At 45.8% G+C, this 21373-nt stretch overlaps 1 protein-coding gene across 1 annotated transcript; it reads right to left on the bottom strand.

The window, feature by feature from the left end:
* Positions 1–284: 284 nt before the first annotated feature.
* On the bottom strand, positions 285–15969 carry LOC136659286 (radial spoke head protein 3 homolog B-like). The gene is made up of 8 exons (XM_066636420.1): positions 15839–15969; positions 13593–13683; positions 12197–12338; positions 10402–10547; positions 8356–8559; positions 5875–6037; positions 1505–1591; positions 285–571 (listed from the first exon to the last, which is right to left on the bottom strand). The coding sequence occupies exons 1-8, from the start codon at positions 15967–15969 to the stop codon at positions 285–287; spliced, it is 1251 nt and encodes a 416-aa protein (XP_066492517.1).
* Positions 15970–21373: the final 5404 nt, after the last annotated feature.

Below are 21373 nucleotides of genomic sequence, written 5' to 3'. Positions count from 1 at the left end.
TCCATTAGGATTAGGCTGTCAGGCTGCAATCCTAGAACCCTTCCCTGGGAGTAAGCCCCACTGAACATAGCTGAGTAGACAGGCATAGGATTGTGGTGCGATATTAACATCACATTTCAATCAATGCTCCTCCCTCTCATGTTTCCATTTTGTTACCCCACCTGTGTCTCCCTGGATGTGTCTTGTGAATTTATTAATAATCCCCACATTTCATACCCTTTTGTGCGATTAACATCAGCATGTTCCGTTTGTGTCTATTTCCTGCTACCTGATTCATTCAGTCATCACTGAGTTTCTTGCTCCTTGGAATCCACCTCTGCTGCTGCCTTGCCCTGATCTGGATCTTCTGGCTGTTCCAAGGCTCCCGACTGATCTAAGCCTTCGGGCTGACCTTCGGCTTCCGGCTGACCCAAGACTTCAGGCTCAGCCCTTTCTTCAGATACCATTATTTCAGCACTAGATTCATGATCAATTTCCTGGTCAGGAGGTTGGTCGGTGCTTTCTGATTGTCCAGGTATTATTCCATGTTCAAAAGCATCCAGCCTCATTTTCATCACATTATGAAGCAAGCCTAAAAAGTGAGTTATAGAATCACAGACTTGTAGAGTTGGAAGGCACCTACAAGGTTATCTAGTCCAACCCCTTGCCTGTAGCAGGAAATCCTCCTAAGCATCTGTTAAAACATCTGTTAATGCTTAGCCTGCAAGGAATTCAAATTAAATCCCCTTTCTACCTACAGGTGGTGCTTTTTCCACAGCCGCAGATCTGCAAACGAGCACCTAAGGGCTGCAGCAGGACCTTCAGTAAACAGAGGGTAAACACAGTGCAACTCATTCCGGCATGCTCAGTGACCTCCTACTTTTGCTTCACCTTTGTCAACTTCACTGGGACAGAAATTGAATTTCTCTGAAGATTCCCTGGAATCTCAAATCCAGCCCTTTAACATGTGCAGACTCAAAAAATAAAAGTTCAAGCCCTGCACACATGTAACTTCCATGAGGGCAGGATGTTTGAAGGACAAACACGCTTCTTTGGAGCACTCAGTGGTCCTCACTGTTACCCTGGTGAAGTTTCAGAGATTGAGAGGGGCTGAAACTGCCCTCTTTGGCTTACCTTCTTTAGATGCTGCCATCACCCATTTCATAGCAGTGGCAACATGCAACATGCCAATGACATCCTAATGCTTGTATTTTTGTTCCAGAAGCTATACTGGAACTATACCCAGAATATGAAGCTGCATCACTCTGTAGAGATGAGAGGGACTCCAGGAAAAAAAGGGGGGACTGCTTCAAATTTCACTTTTTCTGAAATTGTGGTGCCAGCCTTAATTTTAAGCACAGCAGCAAGGTTTTTTTCCTGCTTGTTCTGAAGTCCCAACATCTACAATCCCATTTTTGTGTATTTATTTTATTTCGAAAACATATGATCTGTTTGTTAAGGAAAAGAAGAATTCTCAAAATAAAGGCTAAAAATCTCAACAGGACAAAGATGCAAATAAACTTACTATCAGTTATTATTCTTCCCAGAATCCTCTTCTCCATAGTCTGTTCCACTTCGTCCATAAACCATGGGACGAATCCTGCTTCAATGTCTGTATGGTACAAGTAGAAAAATGAGAAAACATTTTTATTCATGGCAAAAATTCCCAGTATTTCACAGGTGTAGATAATATGCTGTCAGGGCTACAACAGGGAATCCAGGGTCCTCAGCACAATTCATCTATGTGGTGAGACTCTAGACCAGTGGTTCCTGACCTTGGGTATATGTACCCCCAGGGGTACTTGCCAGGACTTTAGGGGTACTTGAAAAAGAATTGAATAATGGAGGGAAAAGGCAGGTCTGTATTATAATGCCTTGCTGGGCTGGCAAGGCAGGAAGGAAAGCAGCTAGTTGGCTGCAAAAGCCCCAGCAACTGCCCCAGCAACTATATCAATTTGTATATTGTCAGATATGGCTCAGTAGTGACAACATAGAAATTTGAAAAAAAAACAGCAACTATATTAATTGCAAACATTTTGCTGTTATGAGGGGTACAATTTATGGAAATGGGCTGCCAAGTGATATGCAAGTGCAAATACATTGGGAACCATTGCCCTAATTAGAAGGATCCCAAGCACTGAAGTAACTCTGCCCACCCAGAGTGACAACTGGCTCTCCTCACCAAGAACAGCTATAAACACTTCTTATTAGGCCAAGTTTGGGTTTGGACAGTGATCGGTCTGGCTGTATAAGTACTTAATGTCATTACTTAATGACCTTGTTTCTCTTCATGACGTATGGAATCAAGATTTGGAATGTCCTATTCAGCCAGATCAATGGAATATTGTATTAGCAAATATAGTCAAAATTTCCATGGACCTCAAACTGTGTTTGATTTAGCAGAAAATTTTTTGGGGGTTCATTGGACCCCAAAATGACTTTTTACTAAAGGACTTAGTGGTAAATCTGACTGTTGGCGTTGTGGTGAACCTGAAGCAACATGCTTTGGTCTTGTGCATTTATCCAACCTTTTTGGACTGAGGTTCTTAGTTCTATTAACCAGATTTTGGAACAATCCTTTTTCTATTTAGATAAATACATTCCTTTGAATTACATTCCTATTGTTTGGAAACTTTCTGATGGCCAGCAGAGGTGGTTTCTCTACTGAAAACATGGAAGAAGAAATGCCCACCTACCATTTCACCATTAAACCGCTTTGCGAACTTTTAATTGAAAAGTGGTACATAAATACTGTTGTTGTTATTGTTCTTATTGTTATTGTTCATATTGTTCTTGTTGTTATCGTTAATAATAATAATAATAATAATAATAATAATAATAATAATAATAATAATAATAATTCACAGTGGACAGAGGATCTCTTAACACTATCTACTTTTGAGTACATTATTTACAAAAGACAACTTCGTATGGATAAATTCTTGGATATCTGGGAGCCTTTTTAACTATTTGTTTATATCATCAATTATTTATTTCTTTTCTCTTTTTTTTCTTTTCTTTTCTCCTCCAACACATAATGTTACACTGATACCTTGATTTACAATGTATTCAATGTATTGTGTGTATCACAATAAAAACAATGGAAAAAAATGATAGGTGTGGCTGGAACTCAGCTGCTTGACAGGTATATCCCAGAAAGAGTACTGTGTCTTGTCAGAAAGTAGATCTTAGCGGCCTATTTGTATGACCTCACACTCTGATAAAACACTGCAGGAAGCAATCTTAATGTGATTGCAGCAGCGGACCTCCCCAGCAAAGGCAAAGGTCTACAATGGTACCCCCCTGTGTGCTATTTCTGCTCCCAGTGCAAAAATCTGCCTCCCTACTCACCTGAGGCTCACGGAGCCTCATGTGACCCAGAACCACATTGGGGAAGCCTCTCTGAGGTTCCCCGATGCTATAAACTGTGCTTCCAGTTTCCTGCCCCCATATTGGCAACCTTCAGTCTCGGAAGACTATGGTATCGTGCTCTGAAAGGTGGTTCTGGCACAGCGTCTAGTGTGGCTGAAAAGGCCAATCCGGGAGTGACAATCCCTTCCACACCAGGAGCAAGTGCAGTCTGTCCCTGGTCTGTCTCCCTGGCTATGGGCCTTCCTTCTTTGCCTCTTTGCCTCAGACTGTTGGCCAAGTGTCTCTTCAAACTGGGAAAGGCCATGCTGCACAGCCTGCCTCCAAGCAGGCCGCTCAGAGGCCAGGGTTTCCCACTTGTTGAGGTCCATTCCTAAGGCCTTCAGATCCCTCTGATTCCTGCCCCCATAACATTGTATATGTACCAGGATTGTGGATGTGTGTTTATGCATTTTACCACTGCACAGGAATGCAAATGAACATCAGTAAAACACCACACAAAATGAACCTTGATACTATCACATTTGCAATTATATCAGGATTTCTTTTTTGTGGTGTTTTAGAAACAAAGCAACCCTGCACAACAGTAGAATAGTAACTTAGAACCATGCACTTGGTAACTTACAGCCCAATCCTATGCATGTCTACTCAGAAGTAAGTCCCATTAGCGTCAATGGGGCTTACTCCCAGGAAAGTGTGCATAGGATTGAGTACCACGGTACCAGAAGATTGGAGGATAGCAAATGTCACGCCTATTTTTAAAAAGGGAAAGAGGGGGGACCCGGGAAACTATAGGCCGGTCAGCCTAACATCCATACCGGGTAAGATGGTGGAATGCCTCATCAAAGATAGGATCTCAAAACACATAGATGAACAGGCCTTGCTGAGGGAGAGTCAGCATGGCTTCTGTAAGGGTAAGTCTTGCCTCACGAACCTTATAGAATTCTTTGAAAAGGTCAACAGGCATGTGGATGCGGGAGAACCCGTGGACATTATATATCTGGACTTTCAGAAGGCATTTGACACGGTCCCTCACCAAAGGCTACTGAAAAAACTCCACAGTCAGGGAATTAGAGGACAGGTCCTCTCGTGGATTGAGAACTGGTTGGAGGCCAGGAAGCAGAGAGTGGGTGTCAATGGGCAATTTTCACAATGGAGAGAGGTGAAAAGCGGTGTGCCCCAAGGATCTGTCCTGGGACCGGTGCTTTTCAACCTCTTCATAAATGACCTGGAGACAGGGTTGAGCAGTGAAGTGGCTAAGTTTGCAGATGACACCAAACTTTTCCGAGTGGTAAAGACCAGAAGTGATTGTGAGGAGCTCCAGAAGGATCTCTCCAGACTGGCAGAATGGGCAGCAAAATGGCAGATGCGCTTCAATGTCAGTAAGTGTAAAGTCATGCACATTGGGGCAAAAAATCAAAACTTTAGATATAGGCTGATGGGTTCTGAGCTGTCTGTGACAGATCAGGAGAGAGATCTTGGGGTGGTGGTGGACAGGTCGATGAAAGTGTCGACCCAATGTGCGGCGGCAGTGAAGAAGGCCAATTCTATGCTTGGGATCATTAGGAAGGGTATTGAGAACAAAACGGCTAATATTATAATGCCGTTGTACAAATCGATGGTAAGGCCACACCTGGAGTATTGTGTCCAGTTCTGGTCGCCGCATCTCAAAAAAGACATAGTGGAAATGGAAAAGGTGCAAAAGAGAGCGACTAAGCTGATTACGGGGCTGGGGCACCTTCCTTATGAGGAAAGGCTACGGCGTTTGGGCCTCTTCAGCCTAGAAAAGAGACGCTTGAGGGGGGACATGATTGAAACATACAAAATTATGCAGGGGATGGACAGAGTGGATAGGGAGATGCTCTTTACACTCTCACATAATACCAGAACCAGGGGACATCCACTAAAATTGAGTGTTGGGCGGGTTAGGACAGACAAAAGAAAATATTTCTTTACTCAGCGTGTGGTCAGTCTGTGGAACTCCTTGCCACAGGATGTGGTGCTGGCGTCTAGCCTAGACGCCTTTAAAAGGGGATTGGACGAGTTTCTGGAGGAAAAATCCATTATGGGGTACAAGCCATGATGTGTATGCGCAACCTCCTGATTTTAGGAATGGGTTAAGTCAGAATGCCAGATGTAGGGGAGAGCACCAGGACGAGGTCTCTTGTTATCTGGTGTGCTCCCTGGGGCATTTGGTGGGCCGCTGTGAGATACAGGAAGCTGGACTAGATGGGCCTATGGCCTGATCCAGTGGGGCTGTTCTTATGTTCTTATGTTCTTATGAGTAACTATGCACAACAGTAACTTAGAAGGGACAAAAGGTGCAAATGAACAAAACGAAGGAAAGCCGTGGCAAACGTTATGCTGTAGGAAAATTTCCTAATTAAACTATAATTGAGGAGGAGTGGAAAGCAAGGCAGAGAGATCTAAGGTGGGTCCTAGATCTAAGAAGGCCAAAGACTGCTGTACTATGGTACTTTTGATTGCTGAGGTACCCCCCCCCCCAAAAAAAAAAATCCCACACACCTCTCTCCACTGGATCATAGAAGTAGCCACTCTCTCGAAGGCTACCAAAGACAGAAGGAATGAGGTCAGACAGGTACCGCTGAGCAAAGGCTCGAGCTGCAATTTTCTCAGAGGTTTCTTTTTCTTTCTGCAGAGCTTGCATTTGCTGTCTTTTACGACGTTCCTAGAAAAGAAAAGAAAACACGCACATAGAGATTCTGTTAATTCAGGTATTTCTCCATAAACCTCAAAAAATAGGGAAGTATAGGCAAGACTGACCCATGGTTTTTGCACCACTTACAGCCCAATCCTAACAGAGCTGCTTGTGTCGTGGTACAGCAGTGTCAAAACAGAGACGGAGGCAGCCAGAGTTGTTCCCTTATCTCCTGCTGAGCTACAGCAGCTGCTGTGGGTCTACTCAGATCTGCCCCAGCTCAATCATTGGCAAAGAACTGAATAGTCCCATAAAGGGCTTTCAGGCCCAGGATGGGATCCAGTAATAGCATCTGCCGCCATCCAGTAGCGTCGCTATATAAGTGCAGGGGGGTAGCAAATGCACCGGGCTACAGCTCCTGAGACGGGCAACATCAGGAGCTGGGGGGCAACATCAGGGCAACTCCGCCTGTATGCGAGTTGCCTTGGGCTGCTGCAGCCCCGCCAGGTGCCCTCGCTCTGCGTTTGGGCAAGAAGGAGGCGAGGAGACGCGCCGTGTGTCTGTTGCTGGCGGAGCCTGGATAGGGGTTGGGGCGGCGGCAGCAGGCACTGAGCGGAGAAAGTTTGCAGCTCTGCTCCGCTATGCCTGAGACCTCAGCAGGGCCTTGGAAGGCTTTCGTGGGACGCTTCAATGCAGGGAGAGGAGGTGCAGGAGGAGGAGGTGGCGGCGAGGGCCTCCTTCTCCTCCCTCCCTCTGCTGAGAGCCAACAGCTGCTGGCGCTGAAGGCTTCATTTGCCCCTATCCCACCAGTGCCAGCAGCAGGAGGGAGGGAGGATGAGGCGCGTTGCCCCCGCCTCCACCACCACCACCACCACCTCCTGCACGGCCTCAGAGCACAATCCTATGCATGTCTACTTAGAAGTAAGTCCCATTGTGTCCAATGGGACTTCCTCCCAGGAAAGTGTGGACAGGATTGGAGCCTCAGTCAGACAGGCACAACTTCCTCCCTCACCCACTCAGAGCCAATCCTTGGCACATCTACTCAGAGGTAAGTCCCAGTGTAGCCAATGGGGCTTACTCCTAGGAAGGTGTGGAGAGGATTGCCACTCAGAGCCCAAGCCTGTGCTGGTCTACTCAGAAGTAAGTCCCATTATAGCCAATAGGACTTACTCTCAGGAAAGTGGGATTGGGACAGGAGCCTGAGAGCCCAGCCCAACCCAGGCAGGTCTACTCAGAAGTAAGTCCCATTATACTCAATGGGGCTTACTTCAAGGTAAGTGCAGATAGGATTGGAGCCTCAGTCAGTCAGGTGCAACTTCCTCCCCCCTGCCTGCCCTGAGTTCTCCTTCCCCCACAATCAATGTGAACTGCAGTTTCTCCACAGCCTCCCACACCCCCACAGTGGTTGGACCCGAGCTGTGCCAACAAACAAAATGGCGGTATGCCCCACCTCCCCTCACACATGCAGGGCTCTCCTCAATGTAGCCCATTGCCCCCTGTGGCCCAATGTGCCTGGCTGGTGGGGCACGTGCCAGTGGTGGCGACTGCTTCTTCCCCCCCCCCCATGAGCCTGATGGGACTGCAGGAGCAGCCCAGTGTAAGACCTCAGAGGGAATGGAGGTGAAGTAGGAGGGAGCTGGTGCTGGGGGGAGACAGCTTGGGGGATGTGGCAGATTTTTTATTTTTCACTTTTTAAAAAAGTGGGTGCGAAATCAAAACCTGGAAGTGATGTCACTTCTGGATGTGACATGCCACTGCCGCCATCCCCACCCCTCTCCCGGGCCTGACCAGTCCTTGTCCTTGCCCTCTCCTTGCCCAGTTTATGCTAACTAAGAGCCCAATCCTATCTGAACTACCTGAGTCGTGATGCGGTTGTGCTGAAAAGGCTACCACTGAATCTAGTGTGGGCAACTGCAGGAAGTCATCCCAAAATAAGTGGACTTTTGTCCACTTTCCCCAAGGAAAGCCCCAGTAGCCACTATTGGGCTACTTGGGTCTGTACCAGCAAAACTGGTGGTGCAAGCATGTGCAGCTCCATGTTGGTGATTTGGGCCTGGGAGGTAATGATAGGATCCTGCAGCAGTGGTGAGCAGTGACCATGAATTCCATCTTCATTATCTGTTGTTCACCTTTAATCTACTGCCCATCATCAATTTCAGTGAGGGATTGCAGGTTCTAGAATTATGAGTGAGAAAACTTTTCTTTCCATTTTTCTCCACATCATGTGTCAATTTCAAAACCTGCATCATGCCCTCCAAGTCACCTTTTCTATCTCAAGTAAAAAGCCCCAAATGCTTCAGTTAAGCATGTCCTCTCCCCACCCCATCTCAACCTATCTCTGCTGTTACCTTTTCTTCTCTGTGTCTCCTCTCTTGTTCTTCAAGGCGCTGCACCTCTGCAAGTTCTGCACGGCGCAGCTCAAGATAGGCACGCTGATGCGCCCGCAGGTTCGCCAGTTCCTCCTCCTCCATGACTTCCAGCAAAGCCTGCTCAATAGTTTTCCCAACCAAAACTTCAAGCATCGGCCTGACCTCAATGTCAAAATCAAAGAGCTGGGGGGGGGGGGGAGAAAAAGCAGAGTACAATCCGACATCTTGCAAACTGACATTCACCCATTATCAGGCACTGGCTCCCAAAACAGCTAAAGAAATCGTTGACATAGGAAAGCCGGAGACTTGAGTAGTGGTCAGTAGTTAATGTTTTTTGCAGAAGGCTCTGTGTGGAAGGCCAAGGTTCCAAAGTACTTCCCCAATGGACATGACCTGCTGACAAATTACACCTGCTGTGCACCCTTATCTGGGGCAGCACCTCTGCACTGCCTGAATCCTACCCCAAATGCCAGTTTTGCAGGCACATGTGCATGCAGGCATCTGTGCACACATCCCATGGATGAGGGGGAGGGCGGGCATGCCCCCATCCCCTTTTATTTAAGCAAACAAAAGCCGAGCAGAGCAGAGCGGTGAGACTGGCCCACTGCCTTCCTTGGAAGGGGAGAAAGGGAAGGGGGCAAGCGCTCTCCTTTCCCTGCCTACATGGTAGGTCAAGAGCACCACATAAGCAGGGAGAAGTGTTTTGGAACCACAGCAGTTTTTTTTCCCCTTCTTCTCCTGGCAGTGTTGGAGGAAGAAGGAGACTACCACTGCTGCAAACCTGACTTGCTCTCAGCAACTTGGAAGAAGATCAGAGCCCCCAGTAGAACAGGATTTTGGAAAGGGCTGAGGATAGATGCGCTGGGGGCTCATCCATTTACCCTGTGTCTAAGGGTGCCGCTCCACATTACAGTTTCAAGTGGCTGCACGGAAAGGCTATCCCTGCCATCACCTCTCTTTTGTCACTGGAACTGGCATTTCAGGGACAGAAGAGTGCACTAGCTTGGATCCCTGTGCTACATCTCACACAGGGACTGCCAACTGCTGATCCTTATTTTGTCCAAATGTTGAAGGAATACATGAAATTCTAGACTCTGAACAAGAAGAGAACTATTAGTGTTAATCTGGACATGAAATAACAGCTTTTCTGAAGGAAGCTCAACTTTGGCTCTTTGAGGGCCCAATCCTAATGGGCCATAGCACTGGTGCTGAGCTCCAGAGCCAGTACTGGGTGTTGTGCTGTCAATCACAGAGTAGGGAGTGCTGGTTGGAGGATGCCATGCAGCCAACCAGAGATAAGTGGGACCACTAGGTGGTGGTGTAGCTGTCCATGGCAGGGAAGGGCGGGGCAGGACAAAGGGAGGAGAGGTGCGGGACTTGCAGAAGCCTCCTCTGCCAGATCCTATCCTCTGTGTAGGACTACAAAGCCTGACACAGGAGATCTTGTGTCTGTGCTGGCAAAATAGCTGGTGCAGATGTGAGAAGCCCCATTGCAGGGCCTGGGGCTTTCCTTGGGGGAAGGGGACAAAAGTGGTGTCTTTGGAGATTTCCATCATCTTCAAGTCCTGCTTCCTAGAAGTGTCTGGATGAGCAGTGTTGAAAACAGGTTATTGGACTAAACAATCCAAGAGGTTTCTTTTTATGACTTTTGGCATTATTCTCACAGATAAGGCAGTATTCAGGCTGTAGCACTTCAGACTACTGGTGAAGATTCATATGACTGCGTGTTTCTCTATACAAAATATCTTGCCATGTAAAAATCTAGCATATCAGGAGAAAGAACTCTGGCATCTTCGCTTTGATATGCTAATTTTCTATGTGCAAGGAAACATATTTTTAATGGAGAAACATTCCAATCTCCTCCACACATAAATCTAGAGTGGTAGGCATAAGGGCCCCTAGCTTAGCCTTCCCCCAACATGTCACAAAGTAGTAAGTATATTTTCTAGCAAGAATATTACAATAAAAAATGCCCTTCACTTCAGCACTCTGACATTCTGGACTCTCTTATCAGACTTGTGATACCTCTCCTTCCAATATTTGTGTAGCCACATCTCTGCCCGTCTTTGCAGGAATGAAAAGTGGAGTAGCTGGTCTGTCCAGAAATTCATCTGTCTGACATTCCACATCAACCTCAATGATGCGGTCAGCAAGTTCTTCCAGGTACAACTCTGAAAAGGCATTTGGGCATTCTAAGTAACATTACCTGCAAGTGTTACATAATATGCCACACAAAAGAATAAAAGGACACAAAAATCTGACATAAAAAATGACAGTTTTCAGAAACCAACAGGAGAAAATTTCCCAGGACATTCTGTTGCTGACCTGAAAGTTACTGTTCTTCAAAGAAATGTCATCAGTTTCATATTGAAGTTTGAAGGAAAACTTAATCCCCAAGTTTAATTCTACGAGACATGGAAGATCCAGATTCAAATCCCTGCTCAGCCATGAAGCTTCCTAGATGACCTTGGGCCAGTGATCTCTCAGCCTCACCTACCTCACAGGGTTGTTATGAGGAGAAAAGGAGGAGAGGAACTCTGTATACTACCCTCAGCTCCTTGGAGGAAAGGTGGTACAAAAATATGAAAAATAAATAAGGGTGCAATCCTGTCCTGTGCTGGAACAGGCAAGCAAAGAGGCTTGCGCTGTATCCAGCAAAGGACAGGGGCCAGAATCGGCTCAGCCAGAGGCAAGGGGAAACTTTTCCCCTTTTCCCTGGGTAAGGCGCCCTGGCCCCTTTGGGTCTCCTCGAACCTGCGCCACCTCCTGAGGTGGCGCAAGTCTGAGGAGAGCGGAGCAGCTTCAAGCTGCTCCAAACTCCCCAGTAACAGGGGTTGGGGTTGGGATCCAGCATAACTGGATCCCTTACAGCATGTTTACGACCCTCCTGGGTCAGCGCAAGGAGGGCCCATGTGCAGTTCAGGGTTGCGTTGCACAGCTGTTAGCACCTTCAGTTAAATTAACACAGGAATGCTAAGAAAATTGTAAGCATTATTAGTTCTGGAAGCATTTACAGAAGAGCAGTAACTGTTCCCCTCCATGGGAACATCAATCGATCTCCCAGTACAGTTTCCATCCTGCTGGCAGTCTGGCCACATGACTGCATGAGCCCAGTGGGGCTTCTCAAGTCTGTGCCAGATTTTTTGCCTTCCCCCGCCCAAGAATGCCTCCTGCCGTCCTGAAAGGCTGCACTGCCACCGGCTGTCTCACCTTCTGGCCGAGCAGCGTCCTCCTACTGACACTGGGTCCAGCACTGACTTGTGACGGCCTGGCGCCAGAGCTCCCTACTGCAAGGGTGCCATAAATCTGCTTTATGGCATGTTTACAATATCCAGCACCAGCGCTATGGCCCTTTAGGATTGGGCCCTAAATCTCTCCTCTACCATGAATTCACTAGGTTGCAACATAGGGATGACGATAACTTGTCTTACCAAATTTTTGCAAGGATTTCACCAATACATAGAAAGCACTTCTTGTATTCAAAAAGTGTTGTACAAATGCTGAGAAATGTATGGCTACTAAGGGCCCAATCCTACCCAATTTTTCAGTGCTGCTGCTGTTGTGCCAGTGGGGTGTGCACTGCATCCAGTGGTGGAGGGGCAGTCACTGGAGCCTTCTCAAGGTATAGGAACATGTGTTCCCTTACCGTGGGGCTGCATTGTGGCTACACGAGAGCTGGAAAGTTGGGTAGGATTGGGCTCTTAGTAAACAAAAGCCATCTTGTGAATAAAAGATGCACCTTCTCGCATGCCAAAGAACTCAACCCAATATAGATTTTGAGTGACATAGCATGACATCAAAGGTCTCCTTAGAGCACTACCTGTTTGTACGTTGACATGACGCCTGCCCTCCACAGGATCCGGCGTTCTTGTCCGAAGCTGCTCTTTGGCTCGCTTTCTGGCCAACGCTTTCCTGTAAGCTTCCTGCTGTTTCTGGAGCTCCAATGGATCAGGTTCACTACTCTAGAAAAGGAGGGACAAGACTGTTTTCTGTTCGTGAATCCTGGAGAAGTTTTCAGAGTTGGTGAGGGAACCTGGTATCTATGTGAACTTGTGGCTCTCCTTTTTGAATTGATGTCTAATAAAACATTGAAGAGAGTGAGGTGTCCACTAGAGGGAAATCTACCACTTACTGAGGGAGAAAATCTGTTTTGTCTCCTTTCCTTCTTTAGAAACAGTGACTTCAAGCACAAATCCACCAAAGGTGGAAATGTAATAAAAACTAAATTGTGAAGGTTCTTTTGCGGTGAAGCAGAGCTGTGGGAAAGGGAGCCTGTTCAAATGTTTTCCTGGATTTCTCTAGTCCTATTCTCTCAATTGTCCCCTGCCATGGAAATGTAAATTGCAAGGCTTCTTGGGTAGGTCCTAGGTATTTTGCTCTCTATCATTCTGTCCAGTACAAAGTACATTAGTGGTGCAACACAATACACGTGCATGGCAAATGCAAGAATAGAAGCCACTCTAACCATTTCCAACTTTTCTGTCCTTATGCTCAGAACCCCTTCTCTGAACATTTCTGTAGCACCAACTCCTTTAAATTCCTTCTTGAAACCCTGCCTCACCTCCTTCCTCTCTTTAGATGTGAGCCAGTAAATAGCTGGCATGGGTTCAAAGAGACCCATAGATCAGTGCTTCTGAAACTGTGGGTCAAGACCCACTAGGTGGGTTGCAATTTCAGGTGGGTCCCCATTCATTTCAATATTTTATTTTTAATATATTAGACTTGATGCTACTATGGTATGTGACTGCATTTGGGGAACACACCTGTACTTTTAACAGGTTACTGTGTATAAGCTTTTAACAATGACAGTAAATGAAACTTGCTACTGGGTAAGTGTGGGTAGGATTGCAGACTAGGATGGTTAAAAATTGTTCTGCTTGATGATGTCACTTCTGGTCATGACATCACTTCCGGTGGGTCCTGACGGATTCTTATTCTAAAAAGTGAGTCCCAGTGCTAAAAGTTTGAGAACCACTGCCTTAGATTACCAGGCAGCCTACTGGGAGGTGAAAAAAATATTTTTATTCATTTCTTGCTGGCCTTCCACAGCATGCAGCACACTCTGTCAGTGCAGGAAAGTGGTGAGTGTGTAGGATTGGGCTGTTAGCTATTCATTGTATTAAATACTGTAGTATTTTTTGTCCATAGTGTGTGAGTTTTTCGTAATAATTATCCCTCCTTTTCAAACACATTCAATTTATGGGAGAAGAACTCACCCAAGGTAACACATGAAGGGCATATGTATTGCCTCGAATCACTCTTTTTTCATACATGAGATTTGCATAGCGAATTTGCTCCTCTTCTCCTCTTTAAACATAACATTAAAAGTGGGGAACAGAAAAGATCAAAAATAGTAGTAAGATTTTATTAAGCATTACAGAGATTCACTTTTAGCAAAGTTCCATAAAATACACTAATAATCTGAATTATATTAACTATTGTATGTGGCAATTACAGGATATTGAGGCTTGATACAAGCATCTCCTGTTTTTTCAAACTGCCAAGCTGAAATCAGTAAATCCTGCTGCCACCACGAGGCCAAAGCCAGGCAGAGAGAGACCATTCCCCCAGCAATGGGAACCCCCCAAAAAACCTACACCATAGTGGGTAGCAAAGACTCCAGGAGGACTGGGGCAAGGCTCTAGCTAAGTTCAAATGACATCCAACAACAAAGAGGTGAAGTTCATAAAAAGATCATAAAAATGATAAGATCATAAAAAGAGTTTATTAAAAGGTGTGTGTGTGTGTGTGTGTGTGTGTGTGTGTTGGATAACACAAACAGGTCTAGGAAATATCTTGGGCATTGTCAGTGCCTAGATATAGATCTTAGCAAAACTACAAGCAGTTGATTACAGACAACTTAAAAGCAAAAATAATTCCCTAAAACAACAACAAAAAAAACCCATCCTGTGTAGAACATCTAATCTGCAAAGTTCCCTGACTTTACTTACTCTAAGGTCAGCTTAAAAGAGTCCACTACATCACTCTGACCCCCAATAGGTGGGTGAGAGATTGCCCAGACACAGATAAGAGTTCTGAGGAAGCCAACTAATAACATTCCCCAGCATCTTTGGGCTTGAACCTTAAGAAACCCAAAGTTGGTAATGTCACAGGTCCATCTGATTGGATAGCTTACAACCACCTGGACATCGCTACCTGCCCTGTGACCTGGTCAGGTGGGCTTGGATGCCCAATTGGCTGATACTCCCTGCAGCTGGGTGGGCTAGGCTATTGTCCTGGTTGAGCCCAGATGAAGATGATAAATGGGGAAAAAAGAAGGGAGTAAGGAAAGCTTGCTAAGACCTGTCCTCTCATTTGTGTACTCAGTATACTCAAGCACATGAGCAGTGTCATGTACTCAGATAGCATCAGCATCATTGTAAACAAAATGAATTCATAGAAATATTATAAGCTTACAAAACTGAAACATGATGATGATGATGATATATTGCTTTTCAGCTAAATTTTACAATGCATAGCAAAATAAATTTAAAAAACTAAAATGAAAGACTATAATATAAATATGACTTGTATCATGTATATTTTTGTACATCAACACTGGAAGTTGCAGTCTACAGAATCAGGCCAGTGGTCCATCTAGCCCAGTATTGCCTACTCAAAATGGCAGTGATTCTCCAAGGCCAGAAATAGAGAAGATCCCTTTCCCAATTGTGCTGCTATCTGAGGCCTTGCGAAACAAAATGTTAAGGACTGACAGTGAAATCCTGTGCATGTTTGCTCAGAAGTAAATCCCACTATGTTGAGTGAGGCTTACTTCCAGGTAAGTGCGCATAGGATTGCAGCTTGAAACTGAGACCACCTGCAGACAAAATACTTGTTGCATCACTAAACCACAGGCACTCAAACAATGATGATGATGATGATGATGATGATATTTATTCTATTTGACTGACAGCAACTCTCTGGAGCCTTTTCCAAGCCTTGCTGCCCAAGATCCTTTGAACTGGTGAACTGGTGTGGGGGGATTCACATTGCTGGTGGTACCAGGGGTTGAATCCAGAACCTTCTGCATACAAAACGGGCTTTGCCACTGAGTCAAAGCCCTTCAAAATATTTCAAAGTATTGGACAACAAATGTGATTGCTTATTATATCATGTCCCCTATGTACATTGCACATTATAGGTCAATAGCCCCCCCCCCCCCAATGGCAGGTCCCTGCCTGCAAAGACCTTGAAAGCTAAATTGTCAGAAGACACAGAGAGAGAGAGAGAGAGAGAGAGAGAGAGAGAGAATTACTCCTACGTTTTAGTTAGGAGCAAGGGTTAAGTTTGAAATAACATTTCCCTGTAACCCAGATTATAGCAAATGTAAAGGAAATGCCATAAAGCAGCAGCTTGCAACTGGTTTCTCCCCCTTTCTCTCTCTTTTTAGCTTATTCTGCTTGTTTTGTATATGCCCCTCTCTAAGTTTGGACTGTTACGTTGGGACTCTGATACTCACTGGTCATTGGATTCCAGGGAATTCCGGTATCTCCGTCTAGGGGGCACAGCCCGGGGTTGGCTGCAGTAGGAGTAGGTGCCAGAGGGTGCCCCAGTGTCCTCTCGGGTGACAAGCACCGAAGTGGAGGCCATGCTGGCTCTGAACTGCCTCCAAGAAGAGGCCTAGGCTAGCAGCTGTATAGAACAATCCTCCCTGGCAACTGTTGCCATGGTGCACGGAGTCTGTTCCCCAGAGGCTGTTGTCAGGGTAAACTGATCTCAGGCCCTACCAGCAGTTCCGGCTGGGACAAGTGTCAAGGTGCACACATGCAGGTGGCCTGCAGCTGACCCAAAGACAGCCTGAAGTTTTTTGCTTCTTTGTTTGTTTTTTGGTTTAGACGCAAAAGACATGACCAATGGCCAAGCTCCAGGTGATCCATGAGGTCCACAATTGGAGCTCTCATGTTAATCATTTTTAGGATGATTAGGAACATTTATAGAGAAACAACAAAAACAAACACACAACACAAAAACAAACATTCTCAGTATGGTTTCCATTTCAAAAGGAATGCGAAGATGGTTTCCTGTCCCAGAGGGGCTCAATGTCTGAATGTCACCAGCAGACATTCATTGTGAGCACTGCTAAGCTGAATAAGGAAGCTTGCTCTCCCACTGCTAAATATAAAAGTAGCCTCTTTGTCCAATTAGCAATGTTGCTTATGGAAAAGCAAATGGAGGCAGTAGCATAGCTACGGGGGGGAGTGGTAATATTGCAGGTGCTGCAACACACTGCGTAAGCGGCCCCTCCCACTTGCCATTAGAGTCGTTCTGAGTAGCGACAGCCTATTAGTCATAATAGCTAGCTATGCAGAACATCCTCAGACAGGAGCAGTTTACCTTTCAATACCAGTTTCTGGGAAGCAAACAGTTTGCATCTGTTTTCAAAGCATCTGTTTGGCCACTGTGGCAAACAGGATGCTTTTGCTTTCATGCCCTGTGTGTGAGCTTCCCAAAATATGACTAAGGACGCAATCCTAACCACCGAGTTAGGCTGGCACAAGCCACTTGCACTGACCCGGGGGTGTTGCAAACATGCCATAAGGCATATTTGCACCAACTCAGCAGTTGGAGAGGAGTTGCATTGGCCTCCCCACACCGGATCCAGACCCGGCGGGGTAAGCTTGCATCAGCCAAGCTTGGTCGACTTGGGCCTGCGGGGCAATGGGGAGGGCGGGAAGCAGGCATTTCGGGGCATGCGGGCAGGACAGTGGCGGGTGTTCCCAGGGGAGGGTGGGCAGGGAGCGGGAGGCGAGGCTAGGATCTGACAGTTATGCTGGATCCTGACCCTGCTCCTAGCTGGGCAGTGCGGAGTGGCGCCTGGTTGCTCCATTCTGCTTGGATCTGCGCCACCTCATCAGGTGGCACAGATCTGAGTAGACCCATTGGGGCCAGTGAAGTGCAACACGGGGTAAGGGGAAATTTTCCCCCTTGCCTCGGGTTGCGCTGCTTCTGGCCCCAAACTTGCACTGGATGCAGCGCAGGCCCATTGGCCTGCCTGCTCCAGCACAAGTTAGGATTGCACTGCACAATGGCAATCCTATATATTTTCCTGAGAGTCAGCCCCATTGTGTTCTAAGTAGGCATGCATATGACTGTAGTATAAGAAATGAATCTAGGACTATGGACTCAGGAATGGAGTCCAGTGGTTCTCATTGAGCGCTACAGACAAACCTGCTTTAATTAGCAAGACAGGAGCAAGAGCAAAACTTGATTCCTTCCTCAATGGGTGTGTGCATGTGAGAGACATAAATTTTAAATGCACTTCTATAAGGTTTTGAAATTCATTGGTAGATACACAGGAAGGTCAGTTTGTAATTCCATTTAAATCTTGCTTTACATCAGAAAAGCCCCACTGGATCAGGCCAAAGGTCCATCTAGTTCAGCTTCTTGTATCTCATCGTGGCCTACCATATACCTCTGGGGGTACAGAAGACACTGTACTCTGTACAGATATCTGTACTCCCTTGCACCTGACACTCAGAGATTGGCTGCCTCTAAAATTTGAAGGTGGCATACAATCATCGTGACTTGTATCCTGTGATGAAGTTTTACTCCATAAATCTGTCCGATCTCCTTAAGGCATTTAGTCCAGGTGTCATCACACCTTCCGGGAACAAGGAGTTCTGCAGATTAATTTCACACTGGTAAAGAAATATTTCCTTCTGTTTATTCTAACTCTTCTGCCAGTCAATTTTAATGGATGTCCCGTTTCTGGTATTGTGCAAGAGGGAAAATAACTTCCCTCTATCCATCTCATGCACAATTTTATATTTCTCAATCATGCCCCCTTCAGGCACTTTCTTTCTACACTGAAGAGTCCAAATATTGCAGCCTTTCCTCATAAGGGAGGTGTCCCAGTTCACTAATCATTCTGGTTGTTCTTCACCTGTCCCAGTTGTATTATATACTTTTTGAGATGTGGTGACCAGAACTGGACACAAAACTCCAGCTGTGGCCTTACTATTGCATAACCATTTCACTCACTTTTATGTTTCCTGTGAACAGATGCGTTCAATCCAAAGTGCATTTATTTTAGTCCTTTGCCATGTTTTTCCACATGGGGAATGGCTTGGTTTGCACTTGTAGGGTCTGTGTAAATGGCTTGGGTGAGTCAGCTTGAGTGAGTACCTCTCTGCCATTTTGACCTATCACCTGCATAGAAAAAGCCTATGGATTGGGGATGCCAGAAACCTTGTCCTGGCCTAGGTACAACTATAGGCCCGGTAGGAAATGGTCAGTTCCCTGCAGATGCTGGGCTATTAGTCAAGTCCAGACATCTGATTATGGCAAGGAATAGGTTCAAAAGTTGACTTAGGATTTCTCACCTTTGAGTTAGCAGCTAATCGGTGCAGAATGGTGCCAAGGTCCGTCTTTGAAAGGAGCTAACTCATTTGAATTTGTACTGTATATCTCTTGGTTCAAACTCTGACAAAGACTACCTACCCATTGCTGATGGTCCCTCTGACTCCTCCTGGAGGTGAACAAGAAAATTACACCAAAGTGAGTACCTTTCTAGGCAGGCTTATGTCTAGACAAGTTACATCAGGTTTTATTTTTTTCATTTACCTTATTCTTAAGGACTGTTTTTATCCAATTGCAGTTCCTGTTTGACAATTACCCTTTTTCATTTTTATTCCTTTTAAAAAAAAATCCTTATTTGTACACTTAGGTAGATGCCCAGTTTGTCTGCTCAGAACAAAATGCTGTCTCCCCTTGCCCCCTGACAGCCTCTCTAGGTTAGCACAACTCAGGGCAAGAGTAGGTGCTTAAGAGTAGTGGTTAACCTGGTCAGTTGGCTTCTCAGATTGCTCCTACAGCAACCAGCATCCATACTAAGGGAAACATAGGCTCTTGCTTACCAAAATGAGAGGAGGGGTGAAGAAGGGCACCAACATGGATTTGTGGGTGCAATTTTCTGTTTCAGGGTACAGTGAATCTACTGTTATTTTGGTGTAACTTTCCTCCCAACAGTGGTCTCCATAACAGAGAGATTCTACCTCCTATTCTGTGACTGTGGGCATCTGAAGCACAGACATTTACTTCATTCTCTCACCAACCAACCCTCCCCCCACTGTGAAACTGACTAGGTCAGGGAAAAGGCAAGTGAATTTCACAGGAAGGTTTTATTCAGGCAGTTGATAAATCTCCCTCCCATGCCAGTTCACCTTATGGGGCAGGGGACAGTGAAGGAAGGACAGGCAGACAGCAATGAAGGTACTGTAATGCAGAAATTGTCTTGCTCACACTCAGAAATCTCCTTCTGCACCAACTGTCAAACAGTGGTTACTAAAGGTCCCTGAAGTCCCTGAAGGAATAATTAAATGGTCCAGTATAGAAATGGATAAATAGAAATTAAATTACCTTACAGCATTTTTTTCAAAAACCACCTTTGATCTGTTGATGATTCTCTTTCTCCTTGACTCCCTCCATACCTTGGATTCTCTGTGGGCTTTCAAGTACATAGAGCTTCAGTGGTGCTTCTCCCACCACCCCACAACAACAGTTGGGCTGCTTGTGAAACTAGCTTGATTCTGAGAATCAGGGTTGCCTTTAAGCCAATTGGCCCAATTGGACCCCACACCTAAGGGGGTCCTGCACTAGGCGACAAATGGATTACCCGCAGCTGGCACGTTGGTCTTCAGCTCACACTCCAGCATGGAATCCTCCATGCTGTGTTGTTGCAAGGCCAGTGCAGAACTTTGCCCTTGGAAGGCCCTCCCACCGGCCCCTGTATCTGATTGGACCCAAAATGGGCCCTCTGAAAGCTGTTACTGGTGATACAACAATGTAATCAAGTCACCACCACTTATTTTCTGGAGGTGCATGCTTCACACCAGATGCCATCAGCCCCAGGCCTGCTGCTAATCCCTGTGAGTAGGGAAGTTGTGCATCAGGGGGTAACACCTACCCCCCCCCCAAGGCCCAGCAAAAAAATGTTCCAAATTGGACCCCATAGCTCCTAAGCCTGACCCTGCTGAAAATCCAAAAACATAGACATCCAACCCCTCAAACCCAAGCAGCTCTGGGATGGCAACAGTAATTCACAAGCTATTTTTCATGATGCTCACTCCAGAAGCTGCATTTCATGGAATTCTTTCAGATCTTTTACTCAAAGTAGCTGGCAACCAAAGATCTCCTGTTCACTGCTGTCTTTCATTGGAGGTCACTCAAACCAGAGTTTGGATGAAAGTTGCAAACTGACCAGGTCATAAGAACACAAGCACAGTCCCACTGTATCAAATCCATCTAGGTCAGCGTCCTACTTCCCACAGTGGGCAGCCAGATGCCCCTTGGGAAGGTCACAAATAGGATTATTAAATCATTGGCTCTTCCTTGTTGTTTGTCCTACAGCAACTATTAGACACAGATGTTCTATATACGTATCATGGCTCATAGCCGCTAGTGGTAACCCATCTGAAAGTCCAATCTTATGCATGTTTGCTTAGAAGTAAGTCCCATTATAGTAAATGGGAATTATTCCCACATAAGTGCAAACAGGATTGCAACCTGAGACTACAAGAAGGATGAAAACAAAGAATCATGTAGTCCTGTTTTCAGAATCCAGTTCTCAACAGTAGGTAATCAAATGCTTCTGGGAAGCTCGTGATAACAGCATGAAGGTAACAACATCCCCCATTGCCTATCTCCCAGCAACTGGTATTCAGAGGTTGGCTGCCATTGAGGCTCTATGTAGTTCACAGCTAATAGCGATAGACTTGTCCTCCATGAATTTTTCTACTTCCATTTTAAGACCATCTAGCTAGGTGGCAGTAAATTCCATAAATTGATCCATACAATTCTAATTTGTATGAAGAAATGCTACCTTTAGTCTATCTTGAATGGACTGCCCATCCATTCCACTGGATCACACACACACACACACACACACACACACACACACACACACACACACACACACACCCCAGTTTGAGTCTAATGAGAGAAAGATCTGGACAATACAACCAAGACATTACGCTGCAATGCGTGAACAATCCAC

The sequence above is a fragment of the Tiliqua scincoides genome, chromosome 8 (genome assembly GCF_035046505.1).
Source record: "Tiliqua scincoides isolate rTilSci1 chromosome 8, rTilSci1.hap2, whole genome shotgun sequence".
Taxonomy (NCBI): domain Eukaryota; kingdom Metazoa; phylum Chordata; class Lepidosauria; order Squamata; family Scincidae; genus Tiliqua; species Tiliqua scincoides.
Note: the sequence above shows the minus strand (reverse complement) of the source record. Positions and strands in the feature narration are given on the sequence as shown.

What these genes read in the sequence shown, in the direction of transcription:
- LOC136659286 (XM_066636420.1), bottom strand. Translation starts at nt 15,969, where the DNA reads ATGGCCTCCACTTCGGTGCTTGTCACCCGAGAGGACACTGGGGCACCC. An exon ending in GGAGACACAGAGAAGAAAAG is followed by an intron (nt 6,038 to 8,355) that starts GTAACAGCAGAG and finishes TTTCTTTTCTAG; the next exon opens with GAACGTCGTAAAAGACAGCA. An exon ending in GGGAAGAATAATAACTGATA is followed by an intron (nt 572 to 1,504) that starts GTAAGTTTATTT and finishes CTCACTTTTTAG; the next exon opens with GCTTGCTTCATAATGTGATG.